The sequence below is a fragment of the Tauraco erythrolophus genome, chromosome 8 (genome assembly GCF_009769465.1).
Source record: "Tauraco erythrolophus isolate bTauEry1 chromosome 8, bTauEry1.pri, whole genome shotgun sequence".
NCBI lineage: Eukaryota > Metazoa > Chordata > Aves > Musophagiformes > Musophagidae > Tauraco > Tauraco erythrolophus.
This window is the reverse complement of record NC_141472.1, coordinates 1571031-1597784: the sequence shown is the minus strand read 5'-3', so window position 1 is coordinate 1597784 and position 26754 is coordinate 1571031. Positions and strand designations below refer to the sequence as shown.

Genomic DNA, 26754 nt, shown 5'->3' with positions numbered 1-26754 from the left:
TCTTTCACCACAAAAGCAGCTGTAATTTAGCAACAGATGAAATCATCCACACAAATATTTAGCCAAATGCACAAAGATACTTCAGGATGAATCTGCCCTATACAAAATAAAATTTATTATTGTCATTATTGTTTAAACAATACAGAATTGGCAACTCCAGTCATCTACCAGATATCAGCAAGTCACAAGAGACGTTTTTATGGAACATCGGACTTACTGCCAGAAGATTTATTGTCAAACATTGGGAAACTCTTCACAAAACCTGGAATGGTTGCAGGTAGATAGAGACAATGCAGCACACCAGCCAGCTCTGAGAAATGACACGTCGGATGAACAATGGCCATGAAATATTTTCAGGTGAGCCTTTCCTGCTGTTCAAATCCATACTTCCTGCTGCAGGCAAACCACCACATAAAGTGCAGCGAGGCCAAAACTGCAGTAAGTGCATGGCATGGGTACATTTGGCGTTGCTCTCTTTCCCAGTCAATTGGTTATGCTTCCAAAAGATCCTTTGTTAATGACAAAGCTAATGTAATTAACCTTTGCACGTTATTTGTAATCAGCAAACAAGGACAGAGAGCCGCTGGGTCATGAAGGCACAGCAAGGCCCTTCGAGCAGGGACAATGCCTCGTGGAACACGGAGAGGCAGATGGGAACACGAGCTCCGAAGATGCTGCAAGGTCAGATCCGTGCCGTGCCTGCCCAAAGGCCTGCCTGATTCCAGTGAATTCCTGCCAGTCGACTCTTGCTACAACACCATGGGAAGCGCACGCAGATTCACTGGAGGCAAATGCTTTTACTGAGCTGTTTCAAACATGGGAACATTTTATAGGTTGTAATTTTTCTTCTTTCTTAATTGGAAATCTCCTCTCTTCCTTTTTGTTCCTATAGCAAACAGATGGCTGCAGCACTAGGATTTTTTTTTTTTTTTCAGCAAGTGTTTCTCAAAAGTTCACCCTCATGCTTTTCTAAGGAAAATTCAACATTCCACCCCCAAAACAGTGCTCTCTGCCCTCTACTCTAGAGTGATATGACAACATTTTGGCCAGTTTTAGCTTAGTTTTGGCTGAGAGCTGTTCACACACAAAGTGCTTTGCCTCCCGGTCCTATGACATGAATCCGAACGTGGGAGTCCAGATGAAGAGACAAGGTGCAGAGCAGCATATTAATCATACCAGTACAGAGCCCGTGCTGACCCCACTCAGCACCGAGAAACACCCACTTCACAGAAAGCCCTAATCTGAGGCTCAACAGCAGCCACAGCAAAATGGCCCCCATACTGCCCTCCTGCCCCCTGCACTGACCAATTGCTGTGTGCCCAGACGCTCTGAAAAAGGCCCCAGCCCTGGGCACCTCCTTCACGCAGGCACTTGGCCTCTTCCTGTGTCAATGAAAAGAGGGAGCTGGGTTCCTCTGGACACATAAGGTCTTGATCTCTGTGCTCGGGAGCACTCAGCAGAGCTACAGGGTTTCTCTCACTGGACAGCCATCCCTGGACTGGCAGCAAATCTGTCACTTTTATGATCTGCAACAATGCTGCACTCTTATCTTGCTCTTCTCCGAATCAATCAATCAAGGTCATGTTCCCAGAGAGTGTCTAAAGATACAGCCTTACATTCGGAATGCTCCCTCCACACCCATATGCTCCCCAGCACTGAAGAGATCTCTCTTTCACAGGCATCCTTTCCAAATCACTAGAAAATGAGCAAACACAGTTTCTGCTGCCACAGTAACATGTGGAGAGGAAATTAATCCATCAGGTCCTCCTTAACTTTTGTGATGTGACAAGATTTATTGCCCATAATCTATCACCGAGAAGAGAACTCTGGTGCCCTCCATCATTCTGATCTATATTAAACAGTTGCTTGTTGGCAGGTATATTAACACAGCCGGTAATTAGTGCTGTCAAAATACTTAAATAATTGCCTCCTAATGCAAAACTTTGCAAACAGATTCCTCTCTGCAGCAATTTAACATTCTCACCAATGAGATAATTTAAAAACTCATCCTGTGAGTACCGGTTTCTCCAAAGGAGAGCAGCACTTGGGGAATGCAAGGCAGCTGGGCAAAGACAGCTATGAATGACTGCAGAAAAAGCTCTAGCACCAACCATCTCAGAGCTGCCTCACCTCCTCAGGGACATGTCCCTCTTTTAGCCAAAAGCCTCGCTCCTCTGGGCAGATGTGCTCTGCTCAAGCAGTTCAACAAAAGCACCGGCAGCATTTGGCTGCCATTCTAAGCCAGCCACTGGCTTCTACCACTCAAAGGGACAGAAAGTCATGCTAGGTTGGGCATGAATCTGATCCTACCCTTTCGCTGGAAAGGACACAGAATTTAAACGTATTCTTAACTGTGGTATGAGCTAACAAACGTCCTAAGGGATGGGTCATATAGCTGACGAACTTGGGAACCTCAAGATTTAAAAATTTTGCACTTGGAAGCCAAGTTCCATTACCCAGAAGGCCGCAGATGCTTCAAACCTCTACATTTGACCAGGGCACTGGAGGGAGAACAAAGACAGCTCCTCTGCACTGACTCAGCAATGGCTGCATCTCAGTGGGAAGTGATCAGATCCCTGCACACCTCATTACCATCGTTAGTTATACCATTCTCTAAAGTTGCTCACCATCACAGATGCTATGACACAAGAGGATTGCCTGAAGTCTCTTCAGTAACTCTCTCTCTCTCTCTCTCTGTATCCCTGGACTACAGTGTTTTATCATACAGAACACTACGTGCTTGGATCAGGACCTTATGAGCTTGGAAAAAGCAGCTTTCACACTTTAACAAGCTCCCAAAGAAGTTCTGGAGCTTAGATCTCATTTGCTTTTGCCTTACCCAGAAAGACCAGTGTTGAATACGACTTCCCCTGCTGTGGAGGATGGATAGCCAAAAGAATAGCCCTTCATCTTCGTCCCATCTTCCAGCACCAAGTTCGCTGTCTGCGCCTAGAGAAAGGCACATGAAGAGACTCAAACACAGGAGGAAAAGCCTTGATGTTTACACAGGTAACACCTAGGACGCCTGCCTTTCACGCCTCACGCTGGAAGGATGCCTGCCCCTCCTATCCCCAGCCACCAAGACACAGTCTCCTTTACTAGTCTCTGATGCTCTTTTTCTTTCTAACACTTGGGAAACATTGTGCTCCTAACGACGGCAAGGCGGCCAGCAAACCTCACTGCAAGCAGAGCATGTGCTGCTCTTCCTGTGGGATCACCCTGGCTCTTTCCATACCACTTCGTTCGTTTCTTCCACCCATTATACCTTGCAATTAACTGGTATCATAACACCACAGGGAAAGGATCGCCTCTCTCCTCTGTGTTTGCTCCAGGCTTGCTGCTGAGTACACTGGCTCTCATCCAGCTTTGGCCTTTGATAGGTGCTTAACTTTTGTTGCAACTGCACAGCTAATCTGCCAAAAATAAGCGTATGCTTGTTGGACTGGTGTCAGCCAGCAAAATTCCAAATATCAGTCCGTTCCACCGCAGGACACAAGAAGAGAGGAACCCGTGGATCGGAAAGACACTCATGGTCTCAGTTACTTCAGGGATAGGCATAAATTGTTCCAGAAGAGGCAGACGGGGAACAAGCAGCCTAGAGGAAAACTTCCCAGAAAGCAGCAGCTCTTTCAGAGAGTGTTTAGCAGCACTGAGTCCCACGCTGACCGGGGGATCCCTCACAGGCTTAATACAGCTGAAGAAATGGGGACACAGAGAGTGACTTTTACACAAGCCAGTAAGGGATTCAGTGGCACAGCTGGGTCTTTGCACACACCAGACTAAACACACCCTCTTTTGCTTCATTTGGAAACTAAAGCTTTCTTAGCCTGGATGGGAAACCACCTGGGAACTCCAGCTTCTACCCCAAAAATGAGCATATGCACAACAGAAATGACAATGAGTTGGGAGATTCCTTCAGACAGTAGGATCACTGATGACATGCAGGGGAAGGCAGAGAGGAAGCAAAGCTGGAAACAGATTTGCCAATGAATTTCTGGGCTTAAAAGAATTTGAATGATGAACCTTTCAGGCCCTGATAAACTTCTACTTCTGGAATGCAATCTCAGCTGCCTCCTGGGCCCAGAGTGACCACCAGTGCAAAAACCCCAATGGTCTGTGCCACAGGAGATATGCCAAGTTACCACGCAGTAGCTCTCACTGTGATTGAACTTCATATTGTTGGTTTGGGGTTTTTTTTGGTTTTGTTTGTTTGGTTTTTTTTACAGAATGATTCCTCTTACTGGGACTTTTTTAAAGAAGAATCAAGATCAATTTGCTGCAGAAAGGAGCAGGAGAGCTACTTTCCATTAACTGTAAATCAGATGAACAATCACAGCAAGGAGAAATTTCATTCCCAGCATTGAACGTTTTGTAACAATCATGGCAAACATTCATCTAGAGGTCCTCTGCAGTTATAAATACTGCACAGATCAATTACTAATGTACTGTAAAATACACTAAAAATCAAACTGCACTGCCAAGTAATTGAATTCTGTGCATCTGGGATGCTTTTAGCCTTACATTTTTTCCTTATTAATGTCAAACATCCAGTTATTCTCAAAAGGTTTAGCCATCATTTTCCGAGCCTTCCCAAACCACTGAATGGGATAGTCAGCAACGCCGAAACCACCTCCCCTGCCTCAGTTATAAATGTAGTTTTTGTGACTAAATCCCCCTAGATTTAGCCCAAATAAAAATCACAGTTTGGTCAGCTCCCTAGTCTCACTAAGCTTCTTACTACAGAAAGCTGCCACATGTTCAAAGCATGACGAAGCCCAAAGGTCACCTGGGTGCCTCAGGTCAAGCTTTGGACAGGACCTCTGCCTTTTCTGGAGGCTGCTGAGAACCCAGCCCACACTGCCGACACGGGGGACTGACTGCAGGAACCGGTCCTCTCATCTTGGTTTCAAGAGATGGATCTCTTCCCTCAGCAGGCCACCTAGTAAGTCCACTCAAATATCAGCTCCAGTTCAAGCAAGTCCTACCTCTTGTTGGAACAAGTTGGGCTAATCATCTGAATCGCAGTCCCAACTGCAAACACAGCCTGGGAGAATCCTTCAGGAAGCAAAGTCTACAACGGTGGAATGACCAGAAAAGTTAAGATCCATCTAACTGCTGAGGGCCAAAATCCAGAGCAATCACTGTGACCTCTAGAGCCTCACTCTCACTATGGTACTTGACAGGAATCTGCCTGTCCTTCCTCCCATCGCAGACCACCTGCCCTTCTACACGAGACCAGCACAGAAATCACTTCTGTTGGACAGAAGCCCTTGTTGTACTATTAGAGCCCATACACAGTGCTCAAGTAATGCAGAATGTCCCTGAGCAACCATAACCTGCCTGCAAGTTCAGCTCTAGCAAGGAATAGATGTCCAAATGTTTCCCTCCCTTACTTGATTTATTATTCTTAATTAAGTGGTTGGTTTGTTTGTTGAGCATTCCAGAAGCAATTATTCTTGCTTACGTTTCCAGCGGAGGTGTTACCATATCCCTAAGCTGCAGCCTACCTTGTCTTTTCGGTTTTGTTTTTAATGTGAAAAGTGATTTACAGGCTATAAAGAAGGCCAAGTTGGCTCAATCAGGGATTAGTTGGTACAGATTTTCACTTTCAAAAAAACAACAAGCAAGAAATAAAGAAAAAACGCAGAGCTTCCATGAGGTCCTTTTGTTTCCATCCTTCTCAAAAGCATCCCCATGCAGTCTTGGATAAATCTCTGTTGTAGTCTCAACTAAAATCTTTCTTAGACACACACAGTGTGAGACACACCGTTTGCAATCTTATTTCTCCTTCCCACACACCAGTAGCTTTACCTCTAGCAGAGCTCCCTGTGCTCCTGAGAGGCTGCAGGCCTCTTGAACAGCTCCGAGGATGGAGATGGCGAACAGAAAGGGTCATGCTGTTGCTGTGGTATTGCTGCATTTTGTCAAAGCATCTTGAAGAATTAACTAGTTGAGGTCCCACTTCACTAACCACTTCACGCATGAAGTAAACAAAGCACTGTAGCAATTAAAAACCAAAAACAACAAAACCCCCAAAACAATAAGAAAGTAAAAAAACCAGATTAATTTAGTTCCAGTTACTTCCCTGCTCTAGCAGCCCTTCCCATCTCCAGGATGGATGATAAAGATCTGCAAAGTCTCAAAAGATCTGCAGCACAATTTGTTTTTAAACCATGTCTGCTAGGAACCCCTGTACTGGAAAATGAACAGGTACTTTTTTCCTCTTTCTACTTGCCTCACAGGGTAACCAGTCAAGGAAGCAGAGTTTTTCCCTTCCAAAGAAATCCCTCAGTCTGTCTCGGCACGGCCAAGCCGAACCCTGAACGCCGGGCTGCGGAAGGACTGTGAGGACGCACAGTACTGAAGCCAGGATGGGTGCTGGTGGATGGCAGAGACACAGCTGGGACTCCATTCCAGCACGGACCAGTTTATTTTCCTCCAGCAGGATGACGATAAACCATCTCATTTCTAAGTCAGGCCGTAATTCCATGCAGCACAGCAGCCTCTGCTGCGTTTTTCGGCATGCAAACCTGGCTACGTGACAGCCAACATTCAGAAGCGCAGAAGCAGCCAAAAGCCACCAGATTTCTTCTACAGTGCTGCACCCCTCTCTCAAGATCAAATTACCAGCAACAAAGGAGTTTTCTCTTTGATAGAAAAATGTCTTTCTTGTGAGTACTACACCATCGCAGCCTGGAAATCTATCTGGACGCTGCTAACAGTCAGACAGTCCATTGCCAATCCTCTTTTTATATACATAAAATTTTTTCTTAGTACATTTGCTTCTGGCTAAAATTAAGAGAAGAAGAAAGGGCAGGAATAAAAAAAAAAAAAATCATCAAAAACCAGGTCAGTGTCTTGGGATACAGCAAAGAAGACTCACACTTACACTAACTTTAGGGAGAAGCTTTGGATTAGTTCCTTGACCATCCAAAGCAAAGAGAAAGCAAAGCCAGAAACACAACGCAGGTCCCATGGTGGAAAAGTCACAGCTCCTACAACTTGAACTCTTCTTAAGGCTGTTCACCACAATGCCACCGACGTCTGCTCATGACAAAACTCAAAGGAGCAGGAGGAACCAAGACAGGTGAGGCAGCCAGAAGTCAGTGAGCACCTGAGGAAATAAGAACCCCTCTTCTCCCCCAGAGTAGCAGCTAAGCCCGCCCCATTTCTAAGGGAACAAGCCCAGTTTTACCCACCTCCCCTTCGCTTTCACCCCCAGAGGGAGAGAAGTGGAGCAGCTCGTGACTGATCTTTCACCTCCTCACCCATCCCTCTGCTTCCCATTCAGCCACTTTCTCAGTTACTTCCCATCTGCCTCAAAACATATTTGAGGAGCCCTTTTACAGTAATCTGAAATAGTTTCTAAAGCCAGCGCTCAAAAATTTTCCTCCTCTCTCTCTCTCTCATTTCTAACTATATTTTTAGCTTGCTCCTGATGGTTTTTATAGCTCTCCCAATCCTCTCTTTACTGAGCCAGCTATACTGTTACAAGCCACCTATTTATTGCTTGTACTACTCTTTACATCCCCATTTAACTACATTGGCCTCAGATGAGCATTAAATGCTATGAGCTTTGAGCTGCAGTCTCTCTGCCTATTCCTGAATTACAAAGAAGCTTGATTACCCTGAAACCAGTGATGCTAAACACCCCCACAGAGAGCTCACAGAGGTCTCCAATCTGCCCTCTGTGTCCCTTTTTCACCCCGAGATGCTCCATCTCTCCTTTAGAACTGAAGGATGGGATGCAATAGGGAAATACAGACCTGTGAATCCCCACACTTCAGACTGCTCACCTACAATGGTGCTTCCTCATACAGGCTGAGTTTAACTGGACAGAAAACAGACCTGGGAGAAGAATTATTAGACACTCTACCAAAACTACCACCTCTCCTCTCCCTCATGCTAACACTTTACTTAGCTTATACATAGGTTAGAAACATGTTTTCATTGTGTTTTGTTGTATTCCCTAAAAAAGCCCACTGAGAAAAAGCAATAAAAGGCAACTAAATGCTCATTTCAGCCTGCAGTAATGGGAGAATGGGATCATTACCTATAGCACCATTAGCCCACACACCTTAATTACCTTGCATTTCACTCTTTCTCCAAACTTCCTACAAATATCCATTACCTCTAATGATGGCTGGAACACCAAACCCAGCCATAAGTCACTACTTGGCCACTTGTTTCACAACTACAGTTAACTTCCACACTCTGATGGGAAGCTATAGAATAGGTTGGCTTTTTAGGACCACTTCTCCTTCAATTTTCCCTCAGGCTTGCTGCTTTACTGCTTGCATATGTATATTAGAGAGTCTCTTCCACTTCTGCTTCTGTATGCCCCACGGAAAAAGGCGTATAAGCCTCTCACTGTCTTAAAGCAAAAGCCCCAGACCAGGAAAGGTTCAAGTTTTTGTATTCCAGATTCTGAATTCAAGCAGAACCACATGGCCCCGGGCAAAGGTGGCATTAAAAATCTGAGCAGAGATCTCAAGAGCTACACACTCGTAAACTACACTAGGTATTAGCCTTCTTACTCTCCATGAGTTTAAGTATCCACTCTGACAGCACAAACTCCTGCTTGGTTTAACCCAAAGAATCAAGTCTTGGATTTGACTTGATTCAAAGGAAACGACTTTCCCCAGTGTCCATGCTAAGGCAGAAGATGTCACACAATATATGTCAGAAAGAGACTCCTGGGGCTGGCTGGCTACCAGTAGTACCTCCTGTGGTGAGCCAGTTAGTGACAGTGCAGGTGTAAATGCTCCCCTGGGCTCAGCACTTTAGATGCGCGGTAGGTCTTGGCCACTCTGCAACAGGACATGTCACAGACCTTGAAACAGAAAAAAGGGCCCAGTTCATTCTGACCCACCTCGGGTGTATTTGCACTTCCTGGGACTGAGGTTAAAACAGCTCTCAAGGGTTTCACTTGGCATTGCCTTCTTAACAGGTATTCATTCTCCTTGCCTTCAGCGCTGGTGTCGTTGGCTTTAAGCAATCACTCCTTAGCTTTACAACCACAGAATAAGGTCCGTGCTCTAACAGCTGGTACTGTAACTCCATTAGACCAGGGCAGCAGTTTTCCATGAGAATGAACTTCTTAATCGGATGCCTCAGCATTATGAGATATGACCTTGTAGGTCTGTCACTGTGCAGTCCTTGAATGTGTGACAAAACACGTACCTAATATCATCAATCTGTCATTTAAGATGTCAAATCCAAACTTCAGATGCTAATCCACCCAGTATTAGAATGCACCAGATCCAGCCTACTGCAGGTGCCTACCAGAATTATCCTGGGATGTGTCTTGTCAACAGCTGAATGAGCAACCCTAACCATGAGCTACAAAGCTTTACCAGTGGAAGATGCCTTTTACTGCCGCAGGCTTACGACCACAGACTAAAGTGTATTTGAACTCACTTCTCTGTGCATCACTTCAACTGCTGTACTCTGCAGAGCACGGCAGAAATAACTGAACCAGCTCCAAAAAGCAAGAGAGGTACCAGAGGCAATAGGGACAAGCAAGGATGATGTTCCAGCAGAACTCCTCAGTCATGCTTAGTTGCCTTGACATTTTCTAAAACCATAGTGAACTTGCATGTACCTGCATAGACTTCTGTTCTACAATACATAGCATCAGAATACTGATGTAAGACTCCTGTTGTCATCACAAGGAGGAATAACTTCTTCCTAAGCCAGATCTGACTGCAGAGTCAGGATGAGTCTGCTGGGAGGAAGACGACTGTGCTGTGTTCTAAGACAGTGAACAAGGTAACAGTTCACGCCTGCTGTGCACTCTCGGGAAGGGGAAGACAGGGCCCTTAGCAGGACCCCTAGTCACAACACAGGCTCTGTTTTTAAGTGCAAGTAAGATAAAGCTAACCTGAGAAATCACATGCTGAAGGAAGGGATGAAAATAGGGATGCCTCTTTCCTCATCCAGCTTTTCTCTGCAGTCAATTTTTGTTTTAAAAATAATGAATCTGTTGCCAGGAGCTCAGAGAACACCTCAAAAATCAGTGGCTGTGGGACAGGTAAGAGAAACCCTAGTCCTCAGTGGACAGAAATGATACTGGTCAGCCCTCTACACCACCCTGCCAGGTAAGGCGGCATCCACTGGGTACCACAGCCCAAGTCTCTAAGAGCTCTTCCCCACCACCTGCTGAAACATCACTCCTCCAGTTGCTAATTCTGTTACACTTTGATTCAACAGGACACACAGGCAAGAGTGCCTTTCCAATGCAAAGGGCATGATGACAAAACACTGCCAGTGCTACAGAATTCACACAGAAAGTCCCACTTTCCCACTGGACTCTGCCACACCTGCCTGAGTTTCACTGGCAAAGCTGGTCAAGTGCAGCTCTTGTAACAGAGAGCAGGAGAAAGCTGGGGAAGCAAATGAAGGTGTTCCAGCCCCAGTAAATCAAGCGCTGATACACTGAGGCATTCACAAAGAGTTGTCTACCTCTCTGATTAATCTCAGAGCCATCATGGTTTCCAATACATTGGAAATGGATCCTTTGTGGACCCAGTAGGACTAATCACATGCTTCATGATGTATGTTTTCAATTATCTAGCTGATTTGTGCTCATACAGACTGAAAGATCTGCTCTGTTAGCTACCAGTCCTATAGGAGGGTGGGGTGTTTCTAAAGAAAATACTATATAATAATTAACTGAAACCCTGAACTTCTACCTTTTGGTGCAATTTACCCTATAATTTTCATTCCATACTACACAAAAAGTGTGTTTGCTTAGTTAATAAAACCATTTAGCCAAGCAACGCCCTTGCTTAGGGGTCAGACAAATCTCCTTTGGTTCAACTTTATGTGTCTAAGTAAGCCCTGTTATCTGCAGCAAGTTATCTCTCAGCACGCCAGACACATCTATCAAGCCACGGTAGCTCAGTTACTGTTACCTTGATGCTCAACAGCCTGGTACCAGTCCTTGAGAAACTCCAGTGATCAGCAGACACGTTGCAAAACTCCAATCTGCCTTTCAAAGTCTTCACCACTTTGCAAGCTGTCAAAATTCTTGTCATCTTGAGAGTTGCCAATGGGTAACTAAAGTTCAAGGAAAACAAGACAAAGCAAAAATCTGCTTGTATGTGTGTCTTCAAGATCTAGTGCGGACAATGTACTCCTGAAGATCACAGGGGAAGAGAACAGAGGCACAGCAGGTGTGCTGGACTGACTGTACAGCGCTGCCCCACACCTTCCCATTTACTCTGCCATTAAAAGTCTCTGGGGCAGCCCCACCTCCTCCCGCCCCTCCTCAGAGGGTGCTGGCTCAGACACCCTTGCAACACTCTTCTTCAGGCTGGTGTCTGAGCACCGTTGTAGGGGTTGCATCACAGGCCAGGCACGAGCTCTGCTTGCTGTAGGACAGCAAAACCTGCTAGAGAAATCCCACCCGCAGCAATGAAGACAGTCCTCACGCTCTGAAACAAACTTTACATTTCAGTAAGAGACAAGGAACAGCACCACTTGTTCTCCTCACGAAACGTGGTCAAGGTGAATTAAGAAAGTCTGTTCACAATGTGTCTTTGAGTGCTCTCCAAGGTGTGCTCTGGGGTCTGGACATTAGCCTGTGACTGCTACAAGCATGCTTGTATTAAAAGAAGTAAAGTGGGAAGACTAAATTCTGTGGAAAGCCGTAGTCTTTTTATTCTATGTTTGGAGAGTACAGAGTCACCAGAAGCCCTAGCACAGGCCCCAAAGTGCTGCCCCTCCCCAAGTAAATGAGGAGGGCATCACCAGGAAAAATAAATGGCTCCAAGAGAAAAACATCATCTGGTAAAATTTTAATGGACAACAGCTGAAATGAGGTGAAATGTTCCATATGCTATCTTCTAACTGACTACAGACCTCTGTGACTATCACATATTTCCTATAATCCTACACTACAGACTTCCAAAAGAATCATGTTCCTCATTAGGCAGACATGAAAATGCCTAAAGACGACAAAAGCTGTGGGAGAAGCATGCACGTTACTATTCTTCAAGAACTAAGATGGCGAGGCATCTTTTGAAACCCAGGTGATAAAAGCTTCAATTAGCTCAGAGCAAGAAAAAAATGAAACATACAGACTTTTTAACCACTGACAGTAATAATCAGGACTTCTTTGTATACAGTGGTTTGAGACTAGTCTAAATTGATGCCAGTATAACATAAAAACATTTCCTGCACAGTTCATTATAGCACCAGGTTGAACTGTTATGCACAAAATAAAAGACAGAAGAGAGGGCAATGGGTTTGGGTATCCTCTGTGACGTGGAGAGCTTATTGGAGACTCGGATGAGAAGCACATGGGAAAGGCCTGAATCCAGATGACTGAAAAGAGACAGTTAGGGAGGAAGACAGACTGGGTGTAGTGGAGCTCATTGCTTTAACATGAGCTTTGCAAGTGTGCAGAGCGGGGAGGAACTTCCCTCTGCCAAAAAATGGGCAAAAACATCCAAGCTATTTGTCTCTCTACCAATGTGCTAAAAAGAGGTGATGAACTGTTGACTCTTTAAGGCCAGAAAATATATCAGGGATTCCTGAGAGAAGCCTCAGTTCGGAAAAACCTGGCAACATACAAACAGATTTGGTATGGACAGATCTTAAGTATGTGCTTTGCTTAACATAAAGACCAAAAGAAGCAGAATTACTAAGAAACAGAGAATCAACACGGAAAAAGAAACCAATGGTTTTATGGAGATGCAACCACACTGCCTGCCAGTACATGACTTGCAATCGTATCATCCCTCCGGTAAAAAAAGTTTGGGCAAGGTCTCTGGAGGAAGGATAAATATCGGAGAAATCAGCAATGTGAAGCCATGAAGGCAGAAGAGTCCCTCAGACAGGAACAGTTCAAACACTGTGCGAGGTGGGGACGTACTCACAAGTTGGGCTTCTGTAAGGTGGTTGTAGACTTGGCGTAGCTGTTTAGACAGAGGAAGACTGCCTCTTGTTTCATATTCATTTACACTGCACCCTACACAGACAGGGAGCAGGACAAGGAGAGCAAAGTGCTCGTTAAAACGAGAAGCTTTTTCTTCCTGTTTACAAAGGAAAAATCACCAGAAATTAAATTCATCACACAGTCCCACTGTACCATAAAAATCAAACAAAATCAGTGGTCTGTGGCTTTGTAAATCGCCGAGGTCAAATATTCAAAGAAATCCAAGTGCCTACGTTTTCAGAGACTTAAAGCAAACTGCTTGATTTTCAGAAGAGAAGTGCTCAGAGCACCTGAGGCCCTGCTTAGGTGCCCTAGGAGGGGCACCCCAAAATGGAAGCTCCCAAAGCTGCTCGTCACAGCTGGGAAGCTCCGCTAGAAGCAGCGAAGCTACGCAGGATTTTTCGTTTTCAAGTTCTCTGTAAAAAGCACAAGATAGTTCTGTTCTTTCTTGAAAGACAAGAGACGAGGGCACATTTGTGGGCACGTTGGCTCAGATTCACATCACTGCAAGTCCCAAGTAACTGTCTCCAGCCCAGTGGAGCTCCGGTGGCATAAGCCTCCCCTGGATTGGGATCAGCATAACAAGCAGTCCATACGAATTGCTTGGACTCTCCTTGCAGCTGAGATCAGAGAGGAGTTTATTCCCCAAGTGTCTTTCAGATGATTTTGGAAATCTCTCCCGCCATCTGTCAGGTTGTGTCTGATTTCTGACCACCCTATCTTGCCCTGACTAAAACACACTTCAAAAAAAACTGAGTGGAAAAGCAGAACAGTTGAAGGTGCCAGCAAAACTGAAATTTTCTGCTGCCACAGGGAACAAGACAAACACTCTCCTCCATCCCTACAGCTTGCAGAAAAGCCCTCGAAGTGATTTGGAAACCCTGCCTTCCATTTCAAGGCAAGCTCCACTTGCTTCCCAAGGAACTCATAGGAAAAGTTTTGAAAGTGTCTGAAAAACATTAAGATTTGCCATAGGTTTTCTAAGCAGGCATTAATCAGGCAAGATAAGGGGGGGCAATGGCTTTAAACTGAAAGAGGGGAGATTTAGATTAGACATAAGGAAGAAATTTTTCACTCAGAGGGTGGTGAGGCACTGGAACAGGTTGCCCAGAGAAGTTGTGGCTGCCTCATCCCTGGCAGTGTTCAAGGCCAAGTTGGATGAGGCTTTGGGCAACCTGGTGTAGCGGAGGGTGTCCCTGCCCACGGCAGGGGGGTTGGAACTAGATGATCTTTGAGGTCCCTTCCAACCCAAACCGTTCTATGATTCTGTGATTCTAAGATCGCTGCAGTGGATCCGATGGCAAGTTTGAGCCAGATGATAACAATTTTTGTTCACAGCATACTGCTAACAACTCTATCAAACCCCATTAACTACTTACTTTCTTTGCAGCGTGTAGCGGGGGAATAAACTGAAGTTATCGTGTTCCCATGCAAACGAACTAACAGCATCCAGGCATCCCCTGCCACCTGATCCTTTCGGATTGCTGCAGGAGAGAAAGCAAGCTCGCTTACACTTGCAGATCTGCTGCCTTAAGCCAATCTCAGATCAAATGAAGCATTTAGAGCAAAACTCACAACATTTAGAAACCATGGTAATTGTGATGGAAAGTGCGACGAGCCAAGAATTTAAAAACTAAGGCAGATCTTCACTTGAGTATAACTGAAAGGAATAAGAATCAAGTGCAAACTTACCCCTCAGCTCTCCTGAATTCTGTTATTTAAGCCACAGCCAGAATGTGTTTTTTACCCCATAGTTTGTTCTATTTTAGAGGAGGTCTGGGGAAAAAGGCATTTTAAATTTTAATGGAAGAGGTTCACAGCAGATCAAAATACAATCTTCAGATTCGGGTGCTGCATTTTGATTCATCCTCACCAACTCATACGATGGTACATCCTGACATGTTTCCTTCTTTCTGAAGTCCAGCCAAGCAGTAGTTGTTCATTACTGGAGAACTTGAGCCTTCAAATATGAGACAAAAAGGGTTTGTAGAGGTGATAAAAAATTTTAAGACATGGTTCTGACCTCAGCACAGAAAATAAATTTTAAAAAGTTACATTTCAAATTATAGAAAATTCAAGCCTTGCCAGATCCTATTTTTTCCAGTCAGAAATTCTGCATTAGCAGAAACCGATGGTTTCATATACTCATTCAGGATTTCTGGACAGCTAGAAATACTGGCTGTGTCCACCCTGCCTGCACAGATTGACTCTCTACAACTTACACATGGAGATCAAAGTTTCATGGAAGCATCAGATCTCCTGAGTGTGTGCAGCTCAACAGCGCACCTGCTTGGAAGTCAAGTCTGGCACTGTCCTGCAGCTGGGAATTCATATCACATGAACCATACCCCATATCCACAGAGACAAGACTGGGAAAGTTCCTGAAACCTGGCAGAACAATACGTGCAGGTTAGTATGAAGCATGATTTTGAAGAATGGCTAATCCATTCTGCAACACCGGGGATCTGACAGCTCCTGCAAACTGGTACCCTGACAGAAGTATACTACAGATACATATACACAGATGGAAAAAAGATCAAAGTCTGGCCATAGCAATTCCTCTTCCTTCTCAGTCTCAGTCAAATTTTGAGTAAACGGCAGACATTCAAGCCTGTACGCACTCTTATCGTTTCAGAATGCCTTCATGTGGCACAAACATTAATAACCACTTTCTGTGCTTGCCTAACTTACCAACAAGGCAGATAAACCTCATTAACAATCCATCTGCTTTAGTCCTCAGAGATGGAGAGACCGGTTGTTACCCAAAAAGCCAAGCATTGCTGATTGTTGACTTTCCTTCTACTTACCATTCTATCACAGACTTTGGGTAAAACTCAGAGCTTTCATCCTCCTATTCCAATTTTAGTAAAGTACAGAACAGACGTGACACCAGCCCAAGTAAACCAGACTTCACCCTAAACTTTTTTCTACCCTGAGCTTCCCAAAGAATACCAATTCTTTTGAATACCAGTTGCTTTTGAACTAATAAAAGACAGGAGCGATTGAATATAAACTCAGACAACTTATTTTTTTAGATGGAAACAATTCCAAGTGACAAGGCAAGAAGAACAGTAACTACAAACCAACTGCTCTGAGCTGCCCACTGTGTCCTTACTGGTGCAGCTTGTTTTCCATACAACTCAGCGTCTTCCTGAGATGCAAAATACCCAATCCTCTCTGGTCCCTAGTCCCTTCTACCCCCAAGACCTGGCTTCTTGCTCTCTGCTTCCTTCCACAGTTTCCCTGCATGAGGAACATTTTCCCAGCTCCTTGAGGTGATTCTCGTGCTCACCACACTCCATGGGTCCCGAAAGCAGTTTTCCCTTAAGCGTGCTTCAGAGGAAAGAAGTCTACAGAAGTTCAGTTTCTGCCAGTACTACTCACTAGCATGAACACCACAAAAAGTAGGAATGAACAAACCCACTGTTGCATCATTATTTTTATTTTTTTAATTTGCCTGTGTGGTAGTCGCAGGCACTTCTCCTGTAATTCCCTCAGAATCTCTATGATGCCCTTGATTTGCCAACCAGCAACACATCAGCCTGACAGGGCAGCTGATGTTTTACTTTACAAACAGGCCTACTGCATCCCCCGGGAACTATTCTCTGAAGTCATGTATGATTTTGTAAGCATGGCAGCATTCAACTGTAAGATTTTTAAAAGCAGAGTTTTACCCACCAGATTGAATCGTATCGGGGCGGCATGCTCCGCACGCATTCACCACTCCGCTCCATCACTTCCTTGTGCCGACCATTTTACTTTGCGGAGAATTTCAGAAAACCTGCTCTTTTCAGTTCCCAGTGTCGCTGAGAAAGGCCTTCCTGGTGAAGAAAAGTAGCTATTGAATAACATGGTTGAGTAAAAACCAAGCTAAGTATGGAGAGAACACAAGGGCAGTTTTATCTGCTTCCAAAGCAACGTCTGAAAAGATTTTATTGATAGCTGTAATTGGACAGTAGAAGTCACCCTGAAAAGCAGAATTAATTTCTGTCTTTACACCTTTTCCCTTTGTTTTCATATACTTTTCTACCCAATTCTTTTTTCCTGCAAGGACACATTCTGGATGCCATCTCTGCTAACTAGCAGCTTGCACTAGAAATGGCAAGAATCCTGCCAAACCCTAACTATTTCCTGCAGAAGGGAATAATCAATATGAAAACCAGTACAAAATCTGGTTTTAACAGCACAACGAAATCCTAGTCCTAAATCCCAACCCTGCGGTCCTGGCTTACAGCAAACGTGTATGTCTGGGTGAAGAAGAACTCGCAGATCTGAGCCCTAAGCCAAATTAATGGAAAACACCACATGCTAGTGGTGTTGAAAAAGATGTGCAAAACTCAGGTTGGTGAGGGCTTGAGATACCGTGCAAAATTCAGCCTGTTCTCCTCGTGGGTCTTCAGCTGACAGAAGCCCAGTCTGAAGGAAACATGGAGATGTGCACACTTTCAGATGGAAAGCACAGTAACTATAACTTGAAACATCTTCCTAATCCTGAATGGATGTCACTTTTTGTTTGGGAGTCCAAACAAAAAAAAAGTGTAAAGAAATGTTTTAAACAGAGTTGCTCAAAATCTAATTTTATTATATACTGTAAGTAGTTATTTGAACTACTGCAGAACTTTTTTTTTTGCAGAGAAACATTATTTTTCCTCTTTTAAATTAAAATTTTCCTTCTGCGTTTTTGTTTTCAAAACACCAACCAAAAAGCAAATTTCAGGTAAAAAAAATAAATGAAGCCTTTCATTTTGGTACTTTAATTGAAATGTCAAAAAGCATCAGAATCAAACTGAGATGCAGTTCCACTTTTCTTCAAAAATATTAGTTCAGTCTAGCTGACAGCTAATACTAATTTAGTTCTGCAAGGCAAATACTTAGCTGTGGAAACAGACCCTCATGCCCAAGGCACAGTTTTATAAAATGAAAGAAACATGCCTCAAAACAACCAAAGTATCCAGGGGCTGTAGCAAACACCAAAGGTATTCAGGATACAAACGTGTTAACAATTAATCAACGGGCCCTCTGACAGATTCAGTTAACATCTTATATGAGAGACTTAAAGGCTAATAGAGACTTTTCATATTGTGAAAGGAAAAAATACTGTAACAAAATCATTGCAAATCTCAAACCAAGGCTATATGAAAGACAGCTTTGTTTGTTGTTTTTTTTTTTTTTTTAAAGCCAAATTTCTTGTTAATTCTGAATTGCCTACCTTGGCACCTCCCTTCTCTTCCAAATTTTGTGTATAAGCAGTAAGCAAGACAGCCTTTCGACCAGTAAAGTTGACATAATGCTGGACAACAAGACTGTTAGATATCTATTCCCAGGTTAGAGGAAATCCATTTTCAAGGAGGTTAAAGTTTCCTTTAAGGCTCGAGCAGCCCAGGGTACACTCATCTGCTGTCTGGGATATGGAGCCCATGCTTCACCCAAACTTGACAAAGATAAGGCTCTTATCTTCAGCAAAAGAAAAAGAATCAATGTCTTGAGAACGGGTCAAATTCCATTGCCACTGGGATTAGCAGCTCCTCTTGGATCAGCTGACTTGGAAGAAATAGAGAAAACCCTTGCAGTATCTGAAAGGAACTGACATTATTCCAAAAGGCCAATTTGAGAAACCCCTGAGTTAGCTCAAACTGCGTACTGCCAGAAAAGCATTGCCTGAGGGGCAATAATCACTACACAAAGTGTAGTTTGCTCCCAGTGCCACCACTAGCACCTCACCTCAGACACAAACTCCTACTTTCATGTTGATGCAACCAGGGAGATTGGCCCCAGGAGTCTTGGAGCTACCCGACAGGACTCTGCAGTGTCTGACTTCAGCCCAGAGCTCAACTCTATTTACTGGAAGACATTTGGAGGCAGCAAGGTTTCTCATTCCCTGACATTTTCTAAACAGACATTTTTACAAATGGGGGCCAGGATTAGGAGTCATCCCTTTTCCCTTGTGATGCCAGAGGCATCATACATTCCACTGGCTTGTTCCCAAGGATCATTAAAAAGGCCAAACTGGCTTTACGAAATTAAAACAAATCAAAAAGGCTACACAAACACTATCTCTCCTGTGCTACACATTCTTCACACAGTTTAGAAAAAACATGACCTTACAATGCAAGATTAGCTACATTTGCTCAAGATTCATGTTATGCTTGCTTCCTTCTGTGGCTGTCCTATCATGGATGAATATTTGATAGGTTATCACACTCCAGTGTGTTTGTTATAGCAAAGGAAAACAAAATTGACTTGTCCTTGATTAGACTATAAATAAATAGGCTTTTATCTCCAACAAAGGCTACAGTAGAAACTGTCCCTGAGCTGCTAATTTAAGCATATAAACCTGTGAATATGCATTGGCACAGCACATACTTTGTTCACTGGACAGTTTTGTCATTTTTCTTTGACTGCGTAGTCCTTTTTCCCAGTTAAATATAACTCCACTAAAATCAAAACTTCTGTGATCAAATTGCTTTCATGGATGTTTTGACCTGGGACAGACCATTTGGTCCAGCCTTCTTGGTGGACATCTACAGAGGATCCTGGCCATCACACACCACCCTGTGGTCTCTGTGACTAGGGGAGACCCTGAAGGGAAGTAAGGAATTGAGAAGAGAGAGAAAGCATCCATCAGAAGAGATAAGCACCAGATCAGAAGAGCATGTTATAGAAAATATATATTCTAGAACAGGTCCTCCCAGCTAGGCCCTCTGAAATATGATTGACAGTAACTATGACTGGTAGGACAGCTACCTGTTCCTTGTACTACCAAATAAAAAAACAGGCTCATTGTTCCCAGCACGTTAGTGGGTCAGGCCTGAAGCTAGGCTCATTTTGAGGAGAAAAGCAGCACCACTGAAACGGTGGAACACATGACATAATCCTGATGATTAGCTTACGGGTACCTTGAGTATTTAGGTAAAGTATCATCTCACAGCCTTATTCAACCAAGCTTGTGCTGAGCAGGAAATACTCTACAATAAGCTCTAAGATTTCTTTTACAACAACAGATGTCATATCCAGTGACAGAACATGTAGGAATGGCTCAACGCTGCATCAGGAGAGGTTCAGATTCGATATTAGGAAGGATTTCTTTACTGAAAGGGTGGTCAAACACTGCAACAGGCTTCCTAGAGAGGTGGCCAATGCCCCAAGCCTGTCTGTGTTTAAAGGGTGTTTGGGCAACGCCCTTAATACCATGCTTTAACTTTTGGTCAGCCCCGAAGTGGTAAGGAAGTTGGACTAGATGATCGTTGCAGGTCCCTTCTAACTGAAGTATTCTGTATGAGAAGACACAGAAAGTTTTCTACAGACAGCTTCTTCGGTAACTTCAAGAGAATAAAAGTGAATGAATCCTCCCTTCAGTACAAATATACTGACTCTTTGAAAAAGAAATACACAACATTTCTCTCCAGCCTAGTTTCTTACCCTTTAGCACCAGTCTATGCAGTGCTAGATATTCCTGGTTTTGGTGGGAGGAGGAGTTAACATTTCATAGGAATTACTTAACACGGCCTTGGCCTCTCACCATATGTGCAGCATCCCTGATCAATCAGCGTTTTCCTTGTTGCTTCATGCCTGGTGCTCCAGATTGGAAGGATTTGCAAAATTTGTTTGTCTTTTTTCTTCTCCTCACTCCTACTTTTTTTTTTTCTCCTTCCTGTGGTTACCCTGGGGGGAAAAAAAAGATAAAAAGCTTTGGCTGTTGTACACTGGGTATGCACTGAAGCACTTGCTTTAACTTACGGATAGATATGCGTTAGGCAGATACATGCCTGAGGATGGAGACCTCTCTTTAAATAGCACAACAAATTCTTGCTATATGGATCAGTAACATCATTTAGCTGAGAAGGGACATGATTTTGACTGACCGAAAAACATTTTTAGGGCAGGAGAGCAAAGAGGTTTGAAGAAGTAATTGATGCTGCCAGGTAAGTGTTCAGGGCTTTAACCTCAGAACTCAAACACTGGCTGTTCAGCTAGTATGTTTATAACAGCAAGAAAAACTTTGAGTGAGTTAATTATAAAACTATATCATGCTCCATGGGGATGAGAGACACTTGGCATAGTTTTATATCCAGCAATATATATACAATATATAGAGACACTGCCATATTTCAACAAATACAGCCCTTTACACAAGCATTATTCTTAGCAAAACCCCCAGAAAGCCTCTACCCCACAAAGAGCAGTTGGCTCGAAAAGAGTCTATGCCTTTGCAAGAGGGCTTTTATTGCACACCTTAAAACAGGGCACACGACCCTGGCAGACGCGTGAGTGGGACCAGTGCTGCAGGCTTGGGGTGCAGTTAGGCTGCCCTCTCCCTGAAGATATTCTGTATTGTAATGTCCCTGTCACCTGTTTCACTCTGACACCTACCGATGTTCAGCAGGGTTTCAATTAAATCATGGGAAGAAATCACTATATATCCAAAGGCAGCAGGGTCCTAATTCTTCGTTCATCTGAAGAAAGCAGGATCTCAAACACTGAACCATTTTGTCTCATTCGGCTTCAGGAAAGACAACGCAGATGATCATTGAGGAAAACTCGGGAGCCCCAGTTCACATCGAGAAGGCCAAGGTAACACAAGATGCTTGTCATTCTTCCTCTAAGCATACAGACCTTCCCCCCATGAGAGCACGGAGCTGGAGACACCAAAAAGGCCTGTCAGGAACTGGCTGGTGTCGAGTTGCTTGCACAGCCAGTCGGGACAGTGTCAACATGGCACATACAGTATCATCAGAAAGAAACAAAACACCCACATCCGTGGATTTGCTTGGCCTAGCCCCACAAGAGACAAAGCTGGAGCCTCAACATATCAAATATATAGAGGGTTTTTTTATGCCTATTTCAGCTAAGTGCTCTAAACACAGACTTTAGTGCTCAGACAGTTAACTTCATGAACAGATGTGGTTACATTATCCAATTTTAGAAAAATGAGCAATCAAGTTGTAAAGAAGAGTAGTACAAAGGTAGCTTATTCACTTTTCTGTACTGATTAAAGTAATTTAAATACTCAGTTTCCCATCTCTATCCACTGCCATAAATAAACCAAAATTAATTCTATTAATCTACTTCCACTTCCTATGGATTCCATCATGCTACTATCTATTATAACCAAAGGAATCATAAACTACCAGATCCAGTGCAATGACACTGAGCTAACCTGATAAAAAACCCCAAGGGGATTTTACAACTGGAAAGTTTCCACTCTGGTCAAAGAGGTCTCAACAACAGCACATGCTTTGGAGATCACGGCAAAGATGAGGAGTTGGCTTATCTAGACCACATGGTCAAGAAGAGCTCCAGTTTGTCACTTCTGACTTGAGGGAGGAAATAAGGCTTGAAAAATACTGACCCCTCAGAACCGGGAGCACTTAAACAGCAGGAATCCATAGAGTGAGGCATCCCAGATCACTGGCTGTTACCATCCACGGTAAGCTGACACGTTGTCTGTGAAAGCCTGGCTCAAGCCTAGCCCAGGGTCATTCAAACACGAAACAAAAATACACCGACGTGCTGCTTTGTCCGAATAATTGCATATTCCTGCATCCACTCTCTGTAACTCAAGCTTCTTAAAAGCATAATCTCCATCTCGGCTGTCCAGAAACCAGATGCACCCCTTATTGCCCAGGTGTCTCTCAGACTACAGAACAGGCCCACCAAAGCTGGCACATGAAAGCTGAATCAAGGGAGGAGGTGGCTATTTGAAACGTTAGCCTCTGACGTGTCACAGATGTCTGGTGCAGAAAAGAAAAAGTCTTCTAACTAGACTCCCAGGGGAAGAAAGTTTATCAAGCAACAACTTCGTAACAAAGCACTGTTGAATTCTACAAAGCACTGCAGGAGGGCCATGGGTAACTGGGACACGACTTGCTGCTGTCCCTGCGTCGGCAAGAAGGCACAGAAACAGAAAGCCCCGACTGAACTAAGCACGGCATTTAGAAACCACAGAATCACAGAACGGTTTGGGTTGGAAGGGACCTCAAAGATCATCCAGTTCCAACTCCCCTGCCATGGGCAGGGACACCCTCCACTACACCAGGTTGCCCAAAGCCTCATCCAACCTGGCCTTGAACACTTCCAGGGATGGGGCAGCCACAACTTTTCTGGGCAACCTGTGCCAGTGCCTCACCACCCTCAGAGGGAAGAATTTCTTCCTTATATCTAATCTAAATCTCCCCTCTTTCAGTTTAAATCCATCACCCCTGTCCTTTCACTACACGCCCTTGTCCAAAGCCCCTCTCCAGCTTTCCTGTAGCCTCTTTAGGTACTGGAAGGCTGCTAGAAAGTCTCCCAGAGCCTTCGCTTCTCCTATGAAGACAGGCTGAGAGACCTGGGGTTGTTTAGCCTGGAGAGGTGCTCCAGCCCTCAGATCATCCTCGTGGCCTCCTCTGGACCCGCTCCAACAGCTCCATGTTCTTCTTATGTTGGGGGCCTCAGAGCTGAACGCAGGTGGAGTCTCACCAGAGCAGAGCAGAGGGGCAGAATCCCCTCCCTCGACATGCTGGCCACACTTCTTTGGACACAGCCCAGGACACGGTTGGCTTTCTGGGCTGCCAGAGCACACTGCTGGCTCCTGTTGAGCTCCTCATCAACCAACACCCCCAAGTCCTTCTCCTCAGGGCTGCTCTCCATCCATTCTCCAGTCAGCCTCTATTTGTGCTTGGGATTGTTCCAACTCATGTGCAGGAATACAACAGAAAGAGTACATCAGCCAGTAGGGAGGGTAGACGGAAACGTTGTTGGGGACATCATTTGCAAAAGAGAGCTTTGCACAAGCGTTACCTCTTTCCTGTTCCAGTCAGGGAGCCAGCCAGACACGCACTCTTACAACCACAGTTAATCTTCCCAGACACCTAATTCTGTCTCCCCTTCTGCCCCTAGCAATCCCCCTGCAGCCGTGGCACACTCAGTGTGCTTTGAAGAATTTGGAAGCTCATTTTGGGCAGCATGGGTCTGATTTCCAGCAAGAACAGCAGAATAAACTGGTTGCAAGCCACAACTTTGGAAAAGACTCAATCTTTTTATTCTGTTGATTCACATGAAGCTTAAAATCTTCACCTAACTAAATTTCTGGCTTTGATCTTGTCCTCCTGCTCTCCTGACCCCTTACCACAACACCTCATCCTGGCAAAACACACCCTTTTCATCAGAGCTCTGACCCTAATCCATTTACCTCTGCAACCCAGCAGGTAGAACAGCAGTGCTGGTACACTATGAATGCTTCCAGTTTGGTGTTTACCACCATCCTCGCATTACCACCTTCCTACAACAGATGGACTGTAATTTCATAGGCACAAGAAGATTCAATAACTGAGTGGGAGAGGCAGAAAGTGCTGCTGTCTCAGTTGCAGGAATCTGGAGGAAAAAAACAATAATCAAGAAGATTTTGGAAGAAATATGGAGGCCTGTGTTTAAGCACCAGACCAGTATCAGCTATGAATATACGTGCAGCTAGGGCAATTAAGACTGCCTTCTGCTGCAAAATCTGCCTTTTTTCCAGGGAAACAAGTTCCATGAGATGCAGCTAAAGACATGATAAATATCTGTTTCAAGCGACTATGTTCCTTCTGTTGGGACAGCACTCATTCTGCTAACATCAGCCACAGCACTCTCTAGTAAACATCCTTACCAACACTTCCATCCGTCCTGCCAGTCAGCTAACATATACTCTCCCCAAATTTGGAAGCAATCATGAGGGGAACTGAGATGAATTTCATCCTTTCATTGCTTGCATCCCCCTGGAAAAGTCACGATGTAACCCTTTTCAGGCTTCTCCAAAGGGCAAATAAACAATAACCAAAAATCATCCAAGCAAAATAAGGAGTGACAAATTCTTTTTGTTTTGACAGTCATCAGCTTTCAAACTCACCACTCTGGAAATGCTGTGGTGTTTTGCACACTCTTTTCCCACTCTCTGCCACTCTGCAGATTATCGAGTGCCAAACACCTGCACCCCTCTAAATCCAAGAGCCTTCTTTGGGAAGGCTCCCTCCTTGCGACCGGGTTTCTTCTTGTTTACATTGTACACTGTTTTGAAAACTCCTTGAAAGGAAAAATTAGACAATGAGAAACTAGAAATTAGTTAATTGCAGAACACAATTCTAGAGGAGGAATATCTTCAGTACATCGTGTACACCTCCACTCTGAGCAATTCACTTCTTTCGTCTGCACCATAAGAGAAGTCACAAGAAAGCAAACTGAGATGAAACACTCTTGCAAGGGGAGAAGTCACGTTGAGAGTCTGGCAAGGAGACTGCCCCTCTGCTTTGAGCAACACTATGAGATATCAAAATATTTCCAATCCTTAACAGCTAAGCTTTAAAAAGTCCTTCTGAAAACAAAAACACGGCAAAATACATAAAAGACAAGGAGAGCACGAAACACTCTGGCACACAGCAAGCTCTGTTTCTGCGTTCCAGGCAGTGACCCATCAAGAGATGTCACTCCCCGGAGAAGAAAGCGTGGTGCTGTTTCCTGGCACTGCTAGTACGGCTGGTGGCTGAGTGACAGGCAGCTGTGCTGGTCCTGTGCCAGCTGGGATGAGTCCTCCCTCTGCAAGCTTCAGCACAGCAGTTTCTTTTTTTTTTTTTTTTTTAAAGAAAAAAAAAAAAATCACACAGAGTTATGGAGACATTCGAGGTATGAAATAGTGTTCTCTAAGATCAGGTGCACGTCCAAGCCTGCATTTCTGCAGGGCACAGCTCCTTCCCTAGGGACAGTGAGGCCCAGCCTCAGCAGAGCTGTATGAGGGTCACCTGGGAAAAGCCCTGCTGATCTATGATCTATTTTCTTTTTCTGCTGTGCATAAACCTCAGGGGTTCACACAGTGGCACCAAACCCTGCACCACAGCTGAGGAACAGGAGCTTCACCTCCAATAGGAGCCTGCTGAGATACCCACCAGCTACAAAGATTCTTTACCACCATTTCTAGCATGCTTATGTTAATGACTGATTAATGCTCCAGTCCCTCTTCAGTCGTAAAACTGCCAACACAATCAAACACGTGTCAGAAAGGACGATCAGACCGCCTCCATCCTCCACATTCAAGGTAACTCCAAGCCCAGCTCCACTCCAGGAAGCACCCAGCTGCATTCAGGGCATAGCAGACACCAGAAGTCTTTGCAAAGTGCGGTTCGAGCATCTGAACTAGGAGGAAAAGAGTTCAACAGAAGTTCACAGCTTATTAGCCTCTGGAGTAGCCAACAAGAGATAGAAATCTACAGGAAATCAAGTTGATTAGGTGGCATTACACACTTACGGGGGCAGGAGTTAAAGCAGTTTATTTAGAAGCTGTCTCAGGGCTTCTGTGTACTGGTGATTGGCGATGCCAAGGAATACCTGCCTCTTGTAGGTGTGTGACTCTGACTCTACCTGCAGCAGGGAAGAGTGGCTGTAAGAGGATCTACGAGCTACAGGAAGACTTCTAGGATACCAGCTGCGAGGAAACATTTTGGGCTGAAATCGAGCCACAGATTTTATCACAGCCAATCTTCCAGCAGTAGGAGACTGACTGTGCACTACCCGCTCTGACTTGCTTTGCATCAGAATGGGAATCCCTCCTTCCTCACCAGCTGCCTTCTCTTTTGGATCAAAAATCTGGAAATGCTGGCCATGGCATTCCTGAAATGGACTGATCTCTGCCTGGTTTCCTGGAAGGAGATGAGATACTCTGAAGTCCCTCCTCAGAGCCAGCCACTACCTCCCTTCTCCAGCGATGGGAAGAGCCACAGAAACACAACAATCAGCTACAAGCCTAGCAGGGGCAGGGGACAGGAGTCAAGGTGAATGATCTGATGGGGAATCCAGGAGGACTG

At 44.5% G+C, this 26754-nt stretch overlaps 1 protein-coding gene across 1 annotated transcript in view; it reads right to left on the bottom strand.

Moving 5' to 3' along the window:
* CPS1 (carbamoyl-phosphate synthase 1) overlaps positions 1–14352 on the bottom strand; it is a 93014-nt gene extending 78662 nt beyond the window's left edge. The window contains exons 1-3 of the mRNA XM_086615536.1: positions 14323–14352; positions 10917–11061; positions 2840–2949 (exon numbers count right to left, since the gene is read on the bottom strand). Coding sequence (XP_086471662.1) covers positions 2840–2949; positions 10917–11039 — 233 coding nt within the window. The 5' untranslated portion in view covers positions 11040–11061; positions 14323–14352. The remainder of the gene's footprint in view (positions 1–2839; positions 2950–10916; positions 11062–14322) is intronic.
* Between the last annotated feature and the right edge of the window lie 12402 nt (positions 14353–26754).